Genomic DNA, 19,070 nt, shown 5'->3' with positions numbered 1-19,070 from the left:
AACTAGTTAACTTCCAACAGAATTGCAAATAGTGGGGAGTCACTTAATTGGTGGAAATCTGACTAGTTAGCCATCACAGTGGTCTACATCCCAACTGTTGGATTACTAGATGTGGTGTAGCATGCCTTTTTCTATAGATTTGGAGAGAATAAATTTCATGTCCATGTGAGATATATCTGACCTATTGTAAATAGAGCATTTAAATGGTCATTTTATGATAAAGTTGACATCTTTATGTATAGTTCTATATCATATATCTTGCACAATAACCTCCCTAATGAGCTTTACTCATATCTCCTTAATTCCTCTGAAGGATTTTCCTATCCAAACTTTGCTCATTTTATTTCAGGGGTTTATGGGAAAGTTCAGCTTCACAGTGCTTACCCTAAGAAGTCCTGGACACGGCTTAGAGCTGACATCGCCTCAGGCAATGAGAGGTAAGGCAGGAGAGTAAGTTGCGAATGTAATGTATTCTCTGGTTTAGTTTGCTTCTGCTTGATGCTTTGTTATGGCATACAATTAAATTTTAGATTAATAATTAAAATGAAAATACAAATAATTAAAAAAATAAGTGATGTGAAGGGGTTTTTGAAATCTCTGAAACAGAAAAAAACATAAAAAAAACAAATAAAAGGCTGGGGAAATACATAGTTTAGTTAAGGAATAAATTTTAGATACTTCATGTTTATGGCTATCAATAAATCTTTAAAAATATGAATTCTATGAGATAATAGTTAAGGTTTAAGGTAGACCATAATAGTCTGAGTTGAAATGATAGCTGGTTAAGAGATAGGTGGAAAAAAATAAGAGTGAGATGAAGCATATGGAAAATCATATGAAATGTAAAATGCGATAACAGAATTTAATAATATATTGGGCCCTGACTGGGTAGCTTAGTCAGTTAGAGTGTCGTCCAGAAACATCTGGGTTGGGGGTTCCATCTTTGGTTAGAGAATATACAAGAAGTGAACAATGAATGCAAAACTAAGTGGAACAATAAATGAATGCTTCTCTCTTTTTCTCTCTCTGTCTCTAAACACAATTAACAAAGAATTTTGGAGGCAGTAAAGAATGAAATAATCACAGCCATAAACAGAGTAGGTACTATGAAGAACAAACTGGTGGACTCTCCGTGGATGCAGAATAAAAGCTCAGGAGATAAAAATAATAAAAAAGAAGGTATTATAAATAGAAAACAGAAATTATAAAGTATGTACAAATAATTCCTCTTTTTAATAAGAGCCCAGAATAACTATAACAGAAAGAATATTGAAAACTATAACAGAAATACACATAATCAACTTGGGAATAGTTATATTTAATGTAAACAGATCAACATTAAGAACAATGATTGCTACATATTCTCACAGTATAAGAAAAACAGAGTGAAAGAATAAAAGAATCACAGAAGGGGGCATAGAGCTTCCTAATCTTAGAATATTTTACTTCATTAAATGTAGGAAGATAGTCATAAAAAATTAATATATATTTAAGGAAAACAGATTATGGCCAAAAAATTGAACATCCTGCTAAGATGCTTTTCACATGTGAAAGTAAGAGAAAGATACCATTTGACTGCAAGAATTGGAAAAAAAACAAAACCAAAAAACACAAAAGAGATTAATAATGGGATTAAACTAATCTAAAATTCAAGAATAAGAATAACATTAAAAAATATAAACATATATAAAGTATATGCATGAAAAATAGGCATTGCAATAAATTAAATTTAATATTGTAAAGATGGTTGTTATAATAAGGCAAATTCTAATTGTTCCTGCAAATTTGAAAAGTTAATGTATCAATATTAGTAAGGGTTCTGTGTGTGTATGTGTGTGTGTGTATAACTAGTAGGTTCTGTGTGTATGAATGATAGTGGTTATATATATATTAATAGTATACATTCTAGATAGAATGTATATAAAGAGATGCTTTTCAAAGAATTAGTTTACACACTTACAAGGGCTGATAAGTTCCAAATCTGTAAGGCAGGCCAGCGGGCTGCAGAGGCTCGAGCAGGATCTGACGCTGCAGTCCTGAGGCAGGATTTCTTCTTTAGGAAAAACTTCAGTTTGGCTTTTAAGGCATTCCAACTGATTAATCACAGCCACCACCATTTTTTAGTATAATCTCCTTTACTTAAAGTCAACTGATTGTAGAAATAACTACATTTACAAAATACCTTTGCAGCAACACTTTACATTAGTGTTTGAATAACTGGGTCTGATAGCCTACCGAAATGGATGCATACAAAAACCATCACAGGTCATAATTCTCAGCTAACAATCTGGGACTATAGCCATAAGAAACTGGGTATGAGACATAAGCATGCCATAGAAAGTAAATATAACTCAATTTGTTTTAGTAGAGTTTCAAATAAGATATAGACCTTCCAAATCACCAGAGGGAAACAAATAAACAAACAAAAACCTATAAAATAAATAACAAAATACAAGAAGAGAAGAAAATGAAGTAAGAGAACAAAAACAACAAAAAAGTCATAAAAATATAGAAATAAAGAAGTAATGTCTGCCAGTTATAAAAAGAAAATATACTTATTAAAAAATGACACTATATAGAAAAAACTAGATAATAAAATATCATAACTTTTTTATGGAGGGAAAACAAAACCAATTCAGAAAACATTTTTTAAATTAAATATTGAATAAAATTAATGAGAGCAAAAAGCTCAAAATTATCCATAAGAATAATAAAATTAAATATATAAATTGGTCAAATAAATACAGTTTATATTAATAAAGATATTAATCTCCAGTGAGACCCAAATATCAGGGAAGTTTTACACCAGATAGCAATATAGAAATATGTAGAGTAAATCTCCAAGTAACATGAGGGGAAATTGACAGAAAAAAGTAGTAATAAAAGACTCTTTCAGTTTTTAATCTTTAGATTAGGTTTAAAGTTTAATTTAATCTTTAGTTTAGGTTAATAAAGAAAATATGAGGAAATATAAATAATATAATAAAAGCAATTTGATTTGTATGCATATATACATAAGTATTCTTACCCCAGAATGTATATATATAATTAAAGCCTTAATAAACTTTAATAAACAGAAATGACATAGAATATGTTATAATCAAATAAATATAAAGATAAAAACAATATCTTAACCAAAAATATTAATCACTTATGAGATGGAAAAGCATAAAAAAAATCCCTTTTAAAGTAACTTTGTTTTAAAGAGACCAGAACTTTATCAATAGAATATTTGGGAAGAAACACTATTAAGAATATTGCATGAGACATGGCCAAACATGCCAGTATATTAAATGCTTTTCCTTTTGAATAAGAAAAAATAAAATTAAACAAAGTTGTCAATTTGAAAAAACAAACAAAAAGATCAAATGAAATCATTTGGTGCAAAATAAAGTCAGAAATTGGTGAATAAAAAAGTCAGAACTGAGTACACTTAGATTTTTTTTTTAGAGATACTGGTTTAATCTCTAATAAATTTTGTAATCATACAAAAATATATAAAATCAGAAATGAGAATTCAAATATACCAAATGAATTAAAATTGTAATATAAAGTGTTCTATCAATATAGAGTCATTTTGAAACTTAGGTTATATATAGAAATATAAATTATCATAATTGACTAAAGAAGAATAAAACTGGAAGAACCAATAATATCTAAGACATAAAGTTATCCAAGATTTATTTCCAAGAATACAGTTGGTTCAATTAATGTATGGCATGTTCTTTCAATCATTCAACTATCACTTTTTATGTTGTATAATCTATTCCATAGCACAGGAAAATATGTGAAGCTTTCCAATTAATTTTAGGAGGCAAGCATAAAATAATTTTTAAAAGAGCTGCTAAAGAAAACTTCAAAAAAAATCTAACAAAATCGAAGGCAACATCCAACTTTAAGCAAAAAGCAGATAATAAAATATCATAACAGCAACAAATCAAACTCAGTAATTTATTAGAAAAAATAAAATCATGATTGTGTGTGAGTCATCCAAATAAAAAGAAATGATTCAAATTGAAATAATCTAATATAATTTAAACAATAAGCATAAAGAGTAAGACTATAATCATTTGGTGTAAAACAGAAATGCATTTAATAAATTTCAGCTTGTATTCTTCAAATAAACAGCAAATTAGGACTATAAGGAACTTCCTTAAATGAATGGTTTTTTTTTTTTTTTTTTTACTAGGGTGTTTAGCCATTAGTTGAGAATCACTACTTAAATAATAATACAAAATAAATTGTTAAAAATTTCTTTGAAATATCAGTTTTTTATTTTATGGAAAAACTAACTTTAAAACTTAGTGTATCACAAAAATCATTATATATTATTATTAAGTTTTAGCCAATGTGTTACATCAAAAAAAATAAAGGTTCATTAGTTGTAATTATGGAAAGAAATCCAAACACTTGTGTGTGGATTATGTACATTTTATCTTAGAAAACTAGAGAACCATCTGAAAATCTATCAGTTGAATTTAATAAATGTACAAATTAATAGCTTTTTAATATGTGAGCAATAAAGTTTTAAATTGTAATGTAAAATTCTATTTAAAAGTTCAATTTAGAATACTGGGAAGAAACTTAAGAAAAATTATTGGAACTATAAAAGCAAAACTATAAAACACTAATAAAAGATATAAAGTAAGATTAGACTAAATGGTCATGCATAATATAAATGGGAAGGCTCAATATTTTAAAAGATGTCAAACCTAATGCTACTTTAATCACAAGCCAAATATAAGCATTTGGAATCTGACTCATTAATTATAAGTCTTTTGGATAAATAAAACACTTGAAGATAACCAAACACTATCAGTTCTTTTTTAAAAAATATACCTTTAATGTGATAATTACTTTATTGTTACCAGCACCAGAATATAAGACAGTACCTAACAATAGACCCAGTTAAATTTTGTTATCTAGAGTTTGCATATTACCATTTCAACTTAGTTGAAAACTTGAGCTGGTATAATGCTTTGGAAAAACATAAAACTAGGTTTTTCACTTTGGGCTTTCCTTTAAAGTAAATTTTAAATGGACTAAAAATTAAATATAAAAAAAATCATAAAATTATTTGAAGAATATTTAAGTAAATATATACATACAGGAGTCCTTGGGTTACAACACAGTTCCATTCCTACGGCAGTGACGTAACCTGAATTTTGGTGTAAGTCAAAACACACCCTAACCCGAGTCACTTACCTATCCTAAAATAATTGTAAAATCATAATCTAGAACAGGGGTAGTCAACCTTTTTATACCTACTGCCCACTTTTGTATCTCTGTTAGTAGTAAAATTTTCTAACCGCCCACCAGTTGCACAGTAATGGTGATTTATAAAGTAGGGAAGTAACTTTACTTTATAAAATTTATAAAGCAGAGTTACAGCAACATATAATAATAATTACTTACCAAGTACTTCTTGTTGGATTTTCGCTAATTTTTGCAGAATAAGTCTTTATAAAACAACTTACTATAGTTAAATCTATCTTTTTATTTATACTTTGGTTGCTCCGCTACCGCCCACCATAAAAGCTGTAACGTCACTAATGGGCGGTAGGGACCAGGTTGACTACCACTGATTTAGAACATAAAAACACAACTACGCCACAGAAGAAGGAAAAGAACATAAATATACTGTACTGTACACCGTACTGTAGCAACAGAAAAAATGACAAAAAGAGAGTAAAAAAAAATTCTCCCCTTTATTCCTGTGGTTGGCTTGCACACTGGAAGGGGCATTGCAAGGTGGGAGAGAGTGACCTACGGGGGGGAGGAAGCTGGAGAGGCAGGAGAACCTGCAGAAGGTGCTGGAGATACTGGGTCAGGTGAACCAGGATTGCCTAAGGAACATGCAGGAGACGCTGGAGAGGATTCTACCTGTGCTACAGGTGTTTCCTCTTGAGGAGCAGCTGATGCAGAGGGCACAGGATCTGTTTCAGGCCTCTCTACCTTCTCAAAGAATTGTTCCAGGCTAGTCTGGAAGGTTGATGACTTCTCTTCCAAAATCTGCCTCTAGCATTGCAGGGCATCCATAACAGCCAGAACACTCACGTCTCAGTTTTTTACAGTTTTTATGGGAGTGAGCCCCATAAACGCAAAATGTTGTATTCAAGACTGTCATAATCCAAGGACCCCCGCATTATGTAATAAACTACGAAAGCCCTGTCTGATCCTAGCAAGAAATAATAGATTTGGTAAAATTAACAAAATCAGTATTTCTGCCTATTAATTCCAAAATGAAAAGGCAAATGATAAACTAGAGATGAAGGGCTAGTTCTTTTATATGTAAATAACTGAGAAATAAAAAGAAAACAATATGAACACAAGAATAATTGCTGAAATGCTTGAATACATGAGCCACAAAAGAAGGCATACACCTGACTAATAAACATATGGAAAACCTTTTCTTAAAACTGGAATTAGGTCCTGGCCTGTTGTCTCAGTGGATAGAGCATCAGCCTGGCATGTGGACATCCTGCGTTCAATCCCCAGTCAGGGTACACATGAGAAATGACCATTTGCTTCTCTTTTCTCTCTCTTCCTTTTTTCTTTCTCCCCCTCTTGCAGCCAATGAGTCCAAGCATTAGCCTCAGGCACTGAGGATAGCTTGGTTGACTCAAGCATCTGCCACAAATGGAGGTTGCTGGGTGGATCCTGGTTAGGGAGCATGTAGGAGTCTCTCTTTCTATCTCCCTGCCTCTTACTTAAAACAAAACAAAATAAAACAAAAAACAAGCCCTGGCTGGTTGGCTCAGTGGTAGAGTGTTGGCCTGGCATGTGGATATCCAGGTTCAATTCCCAGTCAGGGCACACAGGGAAAGCAACCATCTGCTTCTCTTTCCCTCCATCTCCCCCTTTTTTCTCTTTCTCTCTCTTCCCCTCTCGTAGCCATGGCTCGACTGGTTTGAGCGCATCAGCCCAGGCACGGAGGATGGCTCCCTGGAGCCTCCACTTCAGGCACTAAAAATAGCTCAGTTGTGAGCATGGCCTCAGATAGGGGTTGCCAGTTGGATCCCAGTTGAGGTGCCTGCAGGAGTCTGTCTCTCTTTCTCCCCTCCTCTCACTTGGAAAAGAAGAAACAAACAAATAAACAAACAACCTCCCCCAGAACAAAAAGAAACCTGAAATTAAAATAATGTTAATTAACACAAAATTTATCATTTATTAACTTTAAATTGGCAAAGGTGAAAAAAAGTGAATTCCAAGTAGACAAAGTAGAGGTGATGTGAACATTAGTCAGGAAATAATATTATATGTTAGTTTAGTTTTGTATAAAATATTTAGGTATTCATCAGTGTGGATAGAAAAATGTTTAGAAGGACACACAGTACAGCAAGGACTCCTGGTGGCGAGATGACAGCTAGCTACTGCTTCGGCGTGCTTTACTTTATGTACAGAATTTCTTCATAGTTATTACTTTTATAATTATTTTAATATTGTTATTTATTTATTCAACACAATTTTTGTCAAATTATATCCTGTGCTAAATAAGGAATGATGGTCTGGAGATAATAACAAGTAAAAACTGACCTGATTTCTGCCATCAACATTAATTAAACAAATAGAGAGTAAATGTAAAATCGCCTATGTCATAAATGCTACGGAGGAGGTCTCTAGGATTCTGAAAAATTACAAATATGGAAACTTGAGGAGTATTGGCGGTTAGAGAAGGTTTCCCTGAAGAGTGGTTTCAGAGGCGGGAACAGAATGAGGAGTGGGACTTTGTTAAGCTCAGTGGGGGCAGGTGTGTGCGGAAAGTGGGCGCCTGCTGGATTGAATAGCATTCAGTCACTCAACAGATAATCGAGTACTTCCCATGTGCTAGGTTGTAAGCCCAGGAGAGGCAGAGGCACATTTGAAGGGATCATTGTTTTCCAGGAGTTTATATCACAGTGGAGAGAGATGGGTCATCCTCAAACACAGAAATATTAATAGAAACGGCATAGTTGCCAATTATGAAATGAAGGAAATAAACTGGGTAGTATGACCCAAGCTAGTTGGGAATATGCAGAGTTCCCTTTTATTTATTATTGATGTATGTATTTATGTATTTAATTTTTCCATCACAGTTTACATTCAATATTATTCTGCATTACTTTCAGAGGTACGACAAAGGGGTTAGGAAATCATGTTCTTTACAGCGTGGTCCCTTTTAGATCTCCCTGGAGAGAAGAAATTTGAATTGAGATGTGAAGCAGGATTCATCTGTTCAGTGGAAGGAGCAAGAGTGCTCAGTGGAGGAGGGACATCTAGCATTGTCCCTGAGGTGGCCTTTGGGGCTGGAGGACAGACAGGAATTCACGATAGCTGGAGCAGAAGGAGAAGAGGAGAGAGCTGTGTGACAGGACCGATGCCAGGTCACGGGGGACCTTGTTCAGCTCTGAGAGGTCAAATGGAAAGACCACAGAAGTATTTATGCAGCAAAATGGTTGAAATTTGATTTGTGTTTCAAAAACCACTGTGGCTGCTATGTTGGTGACGAACTGTGGAGACAGAAGTAGAAACTTTGAGTGTCGTTTAGGAAGCCAGTTGAGGCTAAAAATCACAGTGGCTGGGACTGTGGAGGAGGCAGTGGAGATTGAGGGGTCTGGGCACGCCGATGTGTTGAAGGCTGGGGTGGATGGAAACATGCATTGAGGTGGGAAGACTGGGAGTGGAACGATTCATCAGGGTGACGGATGGCAAGGGCATGCTAAGTGGGAGACACCAAGTGGAGTTGTCAAGGAGACAAGTGAATGTGTCATTTAGGGCTCGGGGGAAAAAGATAGGGAGTCATCCTGGAAGAGGATGTTGCTGCTGCTGAAAAAGACGGAGAGGAGAGAACTGGAGCCTTGAAATGACGCTGGGACTAGCCTCATGGTTTACAGGGGTCCCCAAACTTTTTACACAGGGGGCCAGTTCACTGTCCCTCAGACCATTGGAGGGCCGGACTATAAAAAAAAACTATGAACAAATCCCTGTGCACACTGCACATATCTTATTTTAAAGTAAAAAACAAACAAACAAACAAAAAAACCCAAAAAAACCCGGGAACAAATACAATATTTAAAATAAAGAACAAGTAAATTTAAATCAACAAACTGACCAGTATTTCAATGGGAACTATGCTCCTTTCACTGACCACCAATGAAAGAGGTGCCCCTTCCAGAAGTGTGGCGGGGGCCAGATAAATGGCCTCAGGGGGCCGCATATGGCCCGCGGGCCGTAGTTTGAGGACCCCTGGTTTAGAAGTTGATAGCGGAGGAGTCAAGGGCAGGTGATTGAAAAGCCGAGGCCCGAGAGGAGATTTTGTGATGGGAGGAAGGACGAACAGAAAGAATGTGGAGGAACGCTAGGGTGGCCAATATGGAGAGCAGAAGTCAGGACGATAGGGCTCCCAGTAGTAGTTAGGGGTCAGGGCTAGATTCATTGGTAATACCAATAATTTTAGTTTTCACTCTCCTAAGAGCATCATGCAGTTTTATTAGGTTCCTATGGGTGGGAGGTAGCACTTATAATCACGTTTCTTTCTTTGTTTTTAAAACATTAAAAAAAAAATCTATGTATTGATTTATTAGAGAGGAAGGGAGAAAGAGAAATAAAGAGTGAAACATTGATTTGTTGTTCCAACCAATTTATGCACTCATTGGTTGACTCTCATACATGCACTGACCAGAGATCAAACCTCCAACCTTGGTTTATTGCAGTGGTTGGCAAACTCATTAGTTAGTAGAGCTAAATATCAACAGTATCATGATTGAAATTTCTTTTGAGAGCTAAATTTTTTAAACTTAAACTATATAGGTAAGTACATTGTTATTAACTAAATTAGGGGACTCCTAAGCTGGCCTTTGTGCCTGCACTCAAGGAGCCAAAGAGCTGCATGTGGCTCGTGAGCCGAGGTTTGCCGACCACTGGTGTATTGGCACAATGCTAGTGTAACCAACTGACCTACTCGGCTAGGGCTCACAATCACATTTCTGAATCTTAAAAAAGAAAAGAAATCATTCTAGGTATAACGTAGACAACAGACAGAGTCAAAAGTGGATCTAGAGACACCACTTAGATTCAATCATGAGAAAGTGTAACTTGTTAGGAGCTAGATGACAAAGGAAGAGAAGTGGGCAGATTTCAAGGCAGGAGATAAAATCTATAGTAGAGATGCTTTCTCGGTTTCTGGTTTGTATAGACAGATGGTGGCACTGAGTCAGTAAGAGGACTGAATTCTGGGGAAAAGATGATGAGTTCAGATCTGGTCTTGTTGAGTTTGAAGTGCCTTTCTCATACCCAAGTGGCTTTGTGAGGTAGGTAAATAGGGATCAATAAGAAACTTCAGTTATTATCAGGTTAACGAGTCAGAATTTGGCAGGAACCATATGAATGGATTTTTCTTATAAGAATGTGTTAAAAAACCTCCTCCAGAGTCTGAGCTACAGGCTATTTTGAAAGAAACTCAATTTTATTAATTAAAACTACCCATGGTAATTAACTAGCTACCATTTATTGAGTTCTTATCATGAGGACTGGCTATATGTCAGGCCTCTACCAAGCATTTTACATACATTATCTCATTTAAATCTCTCCGTGCTGTAAGTTAACTATTATTATCTGCATTTTACAGACATGAAAACTGAGGCTAGAGGAGTTAAGTCAATTTTTAAAGTTCATAAAGCTGGAAGTTCCTGAGGCTGGATTTTACCCTGGTTTATTTGATTCTATTGCTTGTGCTCTACATATTATAAATATTAAAAACAGCATGTCTTAGTGTCAGTCCTGCAGAAGAGTATTGAATGAGTTTATATGAATACTGTATAATTATCATAGTGTATTCATTTTATAGATAGCCTTTTTGAACCTTTAAAAAACTGTGAAATAATTTAAGACTCACAAGAAGTTGTAAAAATAAGAGTTCTCACACATCCTTTGCTCTGTGTTCCCTGATGTTATCTTCTATAACCATAGAACATTATCCAATCCAGCAAGTTGATATTAGTACAGTAGTAACTAAACAACGAAATAGTCAAATCATTTCTTTAAACATTAATTTACAACCTTCTTTATGTTAATAGTCAGTTTAGTAACTCTCTAATCTTTTGTTATGGGGGGGCAGATTTCACTTAGACCCCTTTATGAACTTTTAACAACAGAATTCAAGATCTAAATTTATTTGTCTATAATTGATATATTTTATGAAGAACATTAGAGTGAAAGATAAAGAGGAAATATTTCATAAAAGCCCAAACTCTTTTTTTTATACTACCTACCAAAGCAAGCTTAGCCAGATACTTGAAAACAATTTTTTTTGTTTAGTTATATAGGTGAGCTGACATTTTTAAAAATTATTTTTATTTATTTATTTTAGAGAAGAGAGACAAAGAGAGAGGGATAGAGAGAGAAAGAGAAGGGGAGTAGGGAGCAGGAAACATCAACTCACTTATGTGCCCTGACCCGGCAAGCCCAGGGTCCCGAACCAGCGACCTCAGCATTCCAGGTCAATGCCTGATCCACTGTGCCACCACAGGTCAGGCTGGTGAGCTGACATTTTAATGAACCATGTCAATGAACATCTTTCTTGTCTTCTGTTTTCTGTGCATGTATTATTTTTGTTAAATGATGTCTATTGTTTTATATCCTGCTTTTTTTCCCCAATCAATACATAATAAACAGAATTCCTTGTAATTCATTGCTCTGCTACAGTGTACGTTTTAATGGCTGAATGGAATGATATTTCACTGTATGGGTTATAAACTTTTCATAATTTTATTGATTATCATGATATCATTATGATATGTGGTAGTGTTGCTTTTCATTATCATTTAGCCGGTGAAGAACTAAGAGTCAGACAGGTAGGTAATGTTATTTAATTAAAAGTATTTGCACTTGATCAGGAGTCTTCCTTTGGTCATAGTTCAACCTCTGATACCATTCATTTATCTGTTCTTGAGTTTTGTTACTTAATCTCTCTGGATCTTAGTTCCCTTGCCTTTAAAAGTTAGTGGTTGTTCTAATATTCTATAGCTGTGAGTTTTCTAGGATGCCATAGAAAAGCAGGAACAAAAATAAGACTCCAAATTCTTTCCTTAAAATTAACAAGTCTTTCTGACTCTCTTTTTTTCTAACCTCAAGCACACAGCTTTGATGTAATTATAATCTTTGGTTCATAATAGAGTCATACCATTGACCCACAAATGACCCCTTTTAATTTATTTCTGTTTTGGTGTCAATATTATTTAATAGACATCTCTGAATTCCCCATTCACATAGTAGAATCTTTAAGGATGTTTACTAGTTAAAATCTAAGTTGTCTTTTTTATATGCAAATGAAATATGTTTTATATATCATTATATTTCTAGTGCCCACCTTAATGCCTGGTGCATACTAGTTGCTCAATCAATAAATGTGGCATGATTGAATGGCCTTCACATGGACCTGTTACCTGGATGGATATTTTCTGATAGAGGAAAATCTATTTTTAAAACTTGGTAAAATATAGACATTAGCAAAAGAGGCAGGTGATTAAAATAAACATATGGCATTGAAGTTAGTAAAAAGTGAAAACTGAGAATAAAACAGACATATTCACTAGGAAAAACTAGGTGACAGTGAAAGACTAACCAAATTTTTATTAAATGTGAGTTAAAAAACAAAAACGAACAAGAACCTCATTGTTGCATATTACGTGTACAGTACTTGCACAGGGCAGAGAACATCCAGGGAGTGCATACCTTCATTCCTACAGGAGCACTGGGAGGTTGGAGGGAGGCTGTACATATCGTCACCTTTCAAATGAAGATAGGACACTCAGAAAAAATTTAGTGACTTCCAGGTCACACAGCTAGTAAGTGGTACCTGTAGGATCCATACTGTATCTGTTTGACCATAAAAGTATGAGCTTTAATGGATGATAATAAATTGTCTTAAAATTGTAGTATAGGTCTTCAGAAATTTTAAGAAATAATCCTTTCTGAAATACCTTTATTATTTTACTGGATGCCGATAAGGGAGGAAGATTTCCATTTTAGGAAATCACATATAGATGGAATATATAAACTCTGGAAATTTTATTCTTTCTTGTTCCTTTTTCTTATACTTACTCGCCACAGAATATCTTTGCTACACCTGTATTGTATACCCTATTTCCCCATGTATAAGATGCACACTTTTTCAAAAAACTTAGAATCTAAAAACTGGGTGCATCTTATACAGCAGTTGTAGTTTTTATACTTGCATTTTCTGCTTTTTCGCACTTGTTTTTGCACTTATTGTTGAAGACAGTGATTCGTCGTCAGACACAGATGAGGACAAGCTAATGGATGGGAGTTTTGACAGTGATGAGGAGTTGTATGAATTTTATGATGAATAAAACCTGAGTTCAATAACTTTATGTAATACATTTTTTTTTTCTCCAAATTTTGGGCCCCCATAATTAAGGTGCAACTTATACACGGGAGTGTCTTATACATGGGGAAATATGGTAAATGTAAGCCAGAAGATTGACTCTGTTAGCATTAAACTTTTTGCAAAAGCCTTTGATCTCCGTCTTGACTTGGACTTTTTTCTTTGACCTTCCTGGGGGGAATTGTTGGTGGCAGAGCATTTCCTTCACAGTCTGGAGTGAAGCAGGTGATCTGTGTTGCATTGCCAAATTACTTGATACCATCTTTATGTCGTTACAGAATTATAGTAGAAGACACGGTAGACTGGCGAGCCCACGACAAAATCGTCCTTAGCTCCTCTTCTTATGAGCCTCATGAGGCGGAAGTCCTCACTGTGAAAGAAGTCAAGGGCCACCATGTGAGGATCCAGGAACGGCTCAGACATCGGCACATTGGTACGCTTTGCTTGGTGGGCTCAGGGGAACGAATGAGCCAGGAAGACCGTTTCCCGCCTGGGGCCTTGGAGCCCATCACCGTGCAGAGGAGACGGCCAGTCCCTTACGGTTGTCCTCTACTCATCCTAGAACACGTTATCTCTATCCCTTCACTAATTTTATTGACTAATTAAACATATTTCAATGTGAGGGAGTGTTTTAACTTTTCATTTATACTGGCAAGTCTAGAAGCAAGCAGAAGGGTTGTGGCTCTTGTTCGAGGTCACTTGGACATTTTCATGGCTAGGACAGAATAAATCTCATGGGAACCGAGTTTCCAGGTCATTTCCTGGCACCCTGAATCACACTATTTAGAATGTGGAAGTTATTGTAAATAACGACTGCTTTTTCCATACTTACGAATGTGTCCTTCCTGACAGAAAGGTCATTTTATGTTTTGACTACTACTGCTGCCAAAAAAAAAGCCTAATGCCTTTTTTCAAAAAGAAAAAAAAAGAAAAAAGTGCTGAGTATGTTTATACACAATACACAGTTAAAATATATTGTACATAAATAGTAAATAATCATAACCATACGTTTCCTACTTCAGTGTAATAAATATAAATACATCTAATATAGGAAATACAGCTAATAAGTTTTAAGACATGAAATTTGAGAAAGGGAAATACCTGTTTTGTGAATTCTTATATTTGAGAAAGGGAAATACCTGTTTTCAACAGGTGTATACCTAAAACTGTGTTTATTTAAGTCACAATTCCAAAGATGATTTCTCTTTTAAAAAAACAAAAATGACCGAGAAGAGAGAAATCGGCAGCTATCCTTGCCAGCCAAGTGCCCGGTGGGACACGTGGAGGGCGGAGAAACACACCAGCACCGGCTGTTCAGCGCCCTCCGCGCAGGCGTGAGGTGAGACCCACACTGGGAGGACGCTGCTGCTGCTGCTTCTTGCCCGCCCCTCTGTTCCCACACATTCCTGCGTTACTTCTGTCCCTGCCTCTGCTGCTCTGGGACTCCTCACTCTCATGGAAGAACTGCACAATGTGCAGCCAAAGCCTGTCTCACACGGATGAATTTAAGGAAGGAGTTTGGGGACCCCCACTAATTGGACAGGTTTTCCCGGATGTCCCCGCAGCTGGTAACCTGTCCCAGTGCCCAAAGTTATTGAGGAGAAGTGAATTCTTACTGAAGCACACTCACTCTGATCCCAAAGAGACCCAGGTAAACAGGCTTTTCATTTCTCAGCTGACGTTTGCTGAGAACGCCGGAGGAAAAGCGGCCCTTAATGTCGGCAGGACCACGGAGGGGAAAGCAGTGCTTTCATTTGGCAGGTTCCCTGGGTCTCCAGCTGGTGAGTTTTGAAATAGGTTTCTAAAGGTTTTCTTTCCCCCACTCCTCTTTCCCCAGGAACTGTACATGTCTTAGAGAATGGCCGACATATTCGTTTGGCTGCTGAGGTTGGACTCTTGACCCGAAATATACAAATCCAGCCTGATACCTCATGTAAGGGGAGACTACTTGTGGGGTCCTTCGGGAAGTCCAACGGAGAAAAGTTTTCAGGTAAATGAAACTTTAAGTTGCTAAGTGTTACCAATTGGAGCTTCCTTGTCATCTAGGGCACTTAGAAATTCCAACGGTGAGAATTTTCCTTTATAAAACAAAATATTCACGTTAGAGGGCTCCGCTGTGCTCTGAGAAGCTCTGAATTTTCAGTCCTAATCTGTGCTTAATTATCAGCGTGATGTTAGAATAATATACTAGCGATCAGCGCATATGCACATTTTTACCTCAAAGAAAACATCTTCAGCAGATGTGAAATTTCCTCTGCTTTGAAATTATAGATGATTTAATGACCACTTGAGTTTTATCTCTCTCCTGAATTTCTATTACGCTTTCCCAGTAGCATGCTGTATCTGATGGCAGGCCTCAGCTCATGCTATAAATTAAGAGTGAAAATTTAAATAAAAATGATTTCTATATTCCAGACTGCTTTAAGGATCAGTTCATTCTCTCTCGTTTTTTTCCACGTTCCAGCTCTTGAAATGCCACAGAATAATTTGATTAGTACCTTATTTTTTAAACTTGCATTTCTTCAATATTATTTCAAAGTTTGTTTTGTAGTCAAAGAAATTTGGGAAAGGCTATCCCTGTGGCTCTTAGAAAGTCACTAGCACTTGAATACAGTACAGGCTCCAAGAAAGCCTGGCATGAAGGCTCTGACCACTTCCCAGATATACAGAACGTGGAACACTTTCTGTTGGCAGGCCTGTTTCACCAGAACGACAAAGGGCAGTATTTGGACCTTAAATTGAAAGTCTGGGATTTCTGGTCCATAAAATAAGACTTCTCTCCATGAGCCGTCACTCCATCAATTCTCAACAGAAGTGATTTTGCTGCCCCCCACCAACCCCAAAGGACACTTGGCAATATCTAGAGATGTTTTTGCTTGTCACTTGGCAACTTTGGTGGTGGTGGTGGGCACTTCTGGCATCTAGTGAGAAAATATCCTACAATGAGTATGGGACAGGCTCCCACAAGAGAGGATTATCTACTCCACAATGTCCATAATGTTGAGATGAGAAGTTCTGCTCAAGAAGACTGAAACAAAGTCTGAGTCCCGGTCTTACTGGGAAACGACACAATCCTGAAGCTGATGGACATGGGGAATTGGGGAGCAAGGTAGGACCTCTTTTAACTTCAACTGCTGGCCAAGCTGAAGCATGGTCAGAGGAGCGGGACAGATGGCCAATTCTTTTTTTTTTTTTTTTTTTTTTTTTTTTTTTTTTTTTTTAAAAAAAAAATTTTTTTTTTTTTTTTTTTTTTTTTAATTTTTTATTTATTCATTTTAGAGAGGAAAGGGAGAGACAGAGAGAGAGAAGGGGGGAGGAGCTGGAAGCATCAACTCCCGTATGTGCCTTGAGCAGGCAAGCCCAGGGTTTCGAACCGGCGACCTCAGCATTTCCAGGTCGACGCTTTATCCACTGCGCCACCACAGGTCAGGCCAGATGGCCAATTCTTATAGTTAAACACCAACCCAGAGGTGAGCCAAAAGCAAGACTGACTTGGTCCTGAACCTCTGACATTGCTGATTGATCCATGGGTTTTTATTTTTATATTTATTTTTAATTTTTTTCTTTTTGTATTTTTCTGAAGCTGGAAACGGAGAGACAGTCAGACAGACTCCCGCATGCGCCTGACCAGGATCCACCCGGCACGCCCACCAGGGGGCAACACTCTGCCCACTGGGGGGCGATGCTCTGCCCCTCCGGGGCATTGCTCTGTTGCAACCAGAGCCACTCTAGCACCTGGGGCAGAGGCCAAGGAGCCATCCCCAGCGCCCGGGCCATCTTTGCTCCAATGGAGCCTCGCTGCGGGAGGGGAAGAGAGAGACAGAGAGGAAGGAGAGGGGGAGGGGTGGAGAAGCAGATGGGTGCCTCTCCTGTGTGCCCTGGCCGGGAATCGAACCCGGGACTCCTACACGCCAGGCCGACGCTCTACCACTGAGCCAACCGGCCAGGGCCATATTTTTAATTGTTTTATTAATTTTAATCTGTGTGTTTACATGGATGCAAGTGTCCCACTGAATATAACTCCTTCACCCCCACCCCTGTGTCTTTTTTTGTACCCCCTTTGCCCCCCCTCCTCTTAACTCCCTCCCCCCTTCGCTCTAGGATTTGCTGTCCTGTTATCTAGATCTCTGTGATCCATGGTGTTTTTTAAATCATCCCCAGGGGAAAGACTAGAGAACCTAGACTGAATGCTCCTTATGGACCAGAATCAATGCTGGTTTTCATGCCCATTTTCTCTCAGTTAATCCTAATATCCCCATGAGAGAGACACTTTTATGGACAAGGAAACAGAGTAGATAATAAAATTGGCTGCTTATTTGTAAAATTCTGTCATGAGCTTGTCTACTCCTTGAGGATAAGGTTAGGTTTTCCCAGTATGGTGACTGCTATGTATTAGATGCTCAATAAATGTGAATGAATACAATAAACAAAGAAAAGCCATCCAGCTAGACAGTGGCAGAAGTGACATTCACATTCGATCCCGATTCTGAAGCCCTTGTTAAATAAACTTTTAATTTTGTAAATATTTTAGATTTATAGAAAAGTTGCAGAGATGGTGTGGAGAGTTCCTGTGTACCTTTCAGCCAATCTGTCCTATTGTTAGTATCTGACATAACTGGTACATTTGTCAAACCCAGAATATTAATGTTGTTACATTACTGTTAACTGAACTCTAAGCATTATTCAGATTCTACTAGCTCTTCCACTGATGTTTTATTACCTGTCCCAGAATCCAGTTTAGGCTCCTGCATGGTATTAAGAACCTTTGCATTTCAGGGACTACAAAATGTCTCGTGATATTTTTGCCCAAGAACCTATTAACCTATCAGGTATAGAAATCCCTATGCAAATTTTAATGTGAGATTTGTTTTGATGTCTTTTAAAAGATTATTTATATAGAGCTGCAAAATTCAGTTTACTTACAAGTTTTGGTCAGAGTCTGCTTTGGCAACCACCTAAAATGATAATCACTAATAGTCATTTAATAAGCCCTTACTCTGTGCTAAGTGTTTTAATCCCCATGATTAAAACAGTATTCCTACCTCTGTCTTAGAACTGAAGATGAGAGACTTGAAGAGGTCCAGTAATTTATAGACAGTGAAATAAGCAGAACTTACACTCATGCCTAGACCCCTGCTCTTCTGGTATACTATAAAGAAACAAGCAGATGGGTCAGCAGTCCTAAGGGTGAGCATGTTGGTAAACCATCCTTGCTTCCCTCTTGCCCTTGGCCCTGAGGGGCGGAGAGCTGTCTGAAGTCTCTTGGCCTCCTCAGGGTTGAACTTGCAGCCAGTGGTGAAAAGACCATGAAATCCAGCTGACTGGGATTCAAATGTTGCCTCTACCAGTTGCTAGCTGTGTGATTGTGACAGGTTTCTTAACCCCTTTGAGCTTCGTTTTCATTATCAGTAAAACGAGGATGTCCATAGGGTTGTATGGTTTTGTAGCATGGATAAATGTTTGCTTCAGATTCTGGAGCAAAACTTTCCAGGTTTGAATCCTGACTTGTGATGAACTGTGTGACTTATGGTAAGTTACTCAATCCTCTGGGTCTCACTCTCATCAACTGTAAAATGAGAATCATGATGCAGCGTCCTTCACAGGGTTGTCATTAGGATGAAATGTGTTCCATAGATGTTTGTTTGTCTTTAAACAACCTTTGCCTCTTTCTGTAACGTACGCCAGA

The 19,070-nt window shown here is 37.0% G+C and overlaps 1 protein-coding gene across 6 annotated transcripts in view; it reads left to right on the top strand.

Annotated features, from left to right (window-relative positions):
- Window positions 1-19,070, top strand: part of PKHD1 (PKHD1 ciliary IPT domain containing fibrocystin/polyductin) — a 495,803-nt gene that overhangs the window by 342,513 nt on the left and 134,220 nt on the right. For all 6 annotated transcript variants that reach the window (XR_010728191.1, XM_066252548.1, XM_066252523.1 and 3 more), the window contains 3 exons: window positions 350-437; window positions 13,663-13,817; window positions 15,222-15,374. Coding sequence is in view for 5 of the 6 variants with exons in the window: in XM_066252548.1 (XP_066108645.1) it covers window positions 350-437; window positions 13,663-13,817; window positions 15,222-15,374 (396 nt within the window). In the remaining variant the exon portion in view is untranslated. The remainder of the gene's footprint in view (window positions 1-349; window positions 438-13,662; window positions 13,818-15,221; window positions 15,375-19,070) is intronic.

Source organism: Saccopteryx bilineata, chromosome 1 (assembly GCF_036850765.1).
Source record: "Saccopteryx bilineata isolate mSacBil1 chromosome 1, mSacBil1_pri_phased_curated, whole genome shotgun sequence".
In the NCBI taxonomy this organism is placed as follows: Eukaryota; Metazoa; Chordata; class Mammalia; order Chiroptera; family Emballonuridae; genus Saccopteryx; species Saccopteryx bilineata.
This window is presented reverse-complemented; position numbering and strand designations above follow the sequence as displayed.